Source organism: Condylura cristata, unplaced genomic scaffold, assembly GCF_000260355.1.
Source record: "Condylura cristata isolate star-nosed mole 26May11 unplaced genomic scaffold, ConCri1.0 scaffold00004, whole genome shotgun sequence".
In the NCBI taxonomy this organism is placed as follows: domain Eukaryota; kingdom Metazoa; phylum Chordata; class Mammalia; order Eulipotyphla; family Talpidae; genus Condylura; species Condylura cristata.
Window position 1 is genome coordinate 59,264,837 of NW_004567105.1, and position 1,661 is coordinate 59,266,497.

Genomic DNA, 1,661 nt, shown 5'->3' on the forward strand with positions numbered 1-1,661 from the left:
GACAAAGTACACTGCTGAGGGGAGCAGCGGGTGGGTCAGGAGAGGTCTGCCGTGCCATGTGGTCACCTCCAGGGCAGGGGGGAATCGAACTCATGCGGAAGTGGCCTTAGCTTCTTAGTGCTGTGCTTTAACCCGCTGCGCCACCAGGGAGGGCAGGAACAAGGTTAATTTAATGCAGGCTTTGTAAGGAGTTACTGGCAAAAGTGAATAATTTTGATGCTTGGTAGTTAATAATGGTGACTCCTTTCAATGGGAAAGGTTGGAATAGAAGAAGAAAGATTGACTGTTTTCTTAATATTAATTTGTAAAAGTGGCTTAATGGCTCCAAAGAATATTTTGAAAACTACTACCTTGTAGACACAGGAATGCGACTTCCCTGAGAGATTATTAGTAGCTTCCCCTAAGTAGCTTATGGTTAAATGAACTCCATTTAAAATGAGTCTACTCTGAACTTGTTCTTTTGTTCATCTTAAAATTACCAGTAACCAGTTAAGAACAACAGAAAGCATCATGTGTGATATAGATGTCAGAGTGACTTATGTTTTATATGTTAGTTCCATGAGGATTATACTCAACTTCAATTTGAAAAATAATGAAAAAGACAAAAATTTCCCACAATTTGACTTTTAAAGGATCCAACAATGAAATTCCCCTCTCAATATTGATCTCCGTTGCCTCGAGATAATCATTGCTTATAATTTGGTGGCATGTATACGTATAGATACTTTAAAAGTAATTGAAATGGAATTAATTTATGCACATCAGTAAGCAAATCACTTTTTGGACTTAATACACAAGGGACATCTTTCCAGGTAAACACCTGTATTTTTAAAGAGGTTTCCTAATATTTTATTACAAGAATGTGCCATAATCTATTCCACAAACCTCTGATGGAATGATGTATAATTTCCAGTTGCTTACTACTGCAAGAACAATATTGCAATGAATATCTTGGCACATAAATCTTTAGGAATTTATGAAGGAGAGAGTCCTCAATTGGGACTGCTCATTTGAAGAAACTACTTTTACAACTTGCTGTTATTGCCAGAATACTTCCTATAGATTGATGTGCTGGTTATTTCTGCTTAGTAGACAATGACTTTAAATAAATAAATTATTGTAAACGTTGATCTTTCACTTAGTTTCACAGAATCCTTAATCATAACTGAGACATTATTTCTCTTTGTAGCTGCCGCCAATGCCGAAAGATTATAGTCCAGAGTTGGCAGAACTGATAAGAACTATGTTGAGCAAAAAGCCTGAAGAAAGACCTTCTGTGAGGAGCATCCTGAGACAGCCTTACATAAAACGCCAAATCTCCTTGTTTTTGGAGGCCACAAAGGCGTAAGATGCCTCTCTTATAAATAGCTGGGCCAAACAGAATAAGAGAGGGTAGCTTCCACAGTTTTCAGGTGCAAGAGTTTATATTGAGGTGTTTTTTTAAAAAAAAATTAAGCCTTTTTATTTTAGTTTTATTTCCCATCACCTTCCCTTATACTGTTTGGCCCTTCCTCCTTCCCTCTCATCCACCTTAACCTCAGAAACCTCATTTTGTTTATTAGCATCTACTTGTTTTTGTATTTTTCTTTGTTGGCTTGTCTGCTACAAAAACATCCAATATTTGTCTTTTTTTTTTTTTTTTGAATTTTTTTTTTTTATTA

General features: G+C 36.2%; 1 protein-coding gene across 3 annotated transcripts in view; it reads left to right on the forward strand.

The window, feature by feature from the left end:
* Nucleotides 1-1,661, forward strand: part of NEK4 (NIMA-related kinase 4) — a 26,544-nt gene that overhangs the window by 3,992 nt on the left and 20,891 nt on the right. For all 3 annotated transcript variants that reach the window (XM_012720267.1, XM_012720268.1, XM_012720269.1), the window contains one exon: nucleotides 1,190-1,344. In XM_012720267.1, coding sequence (XP_012575721.1) covers nucleotides 1,190-1,344 — 155 coding nt within the window. The remainder of the gene's footprint in view (nucleotides 1-1,189; nucleotides 1,345-1,661) is intronic.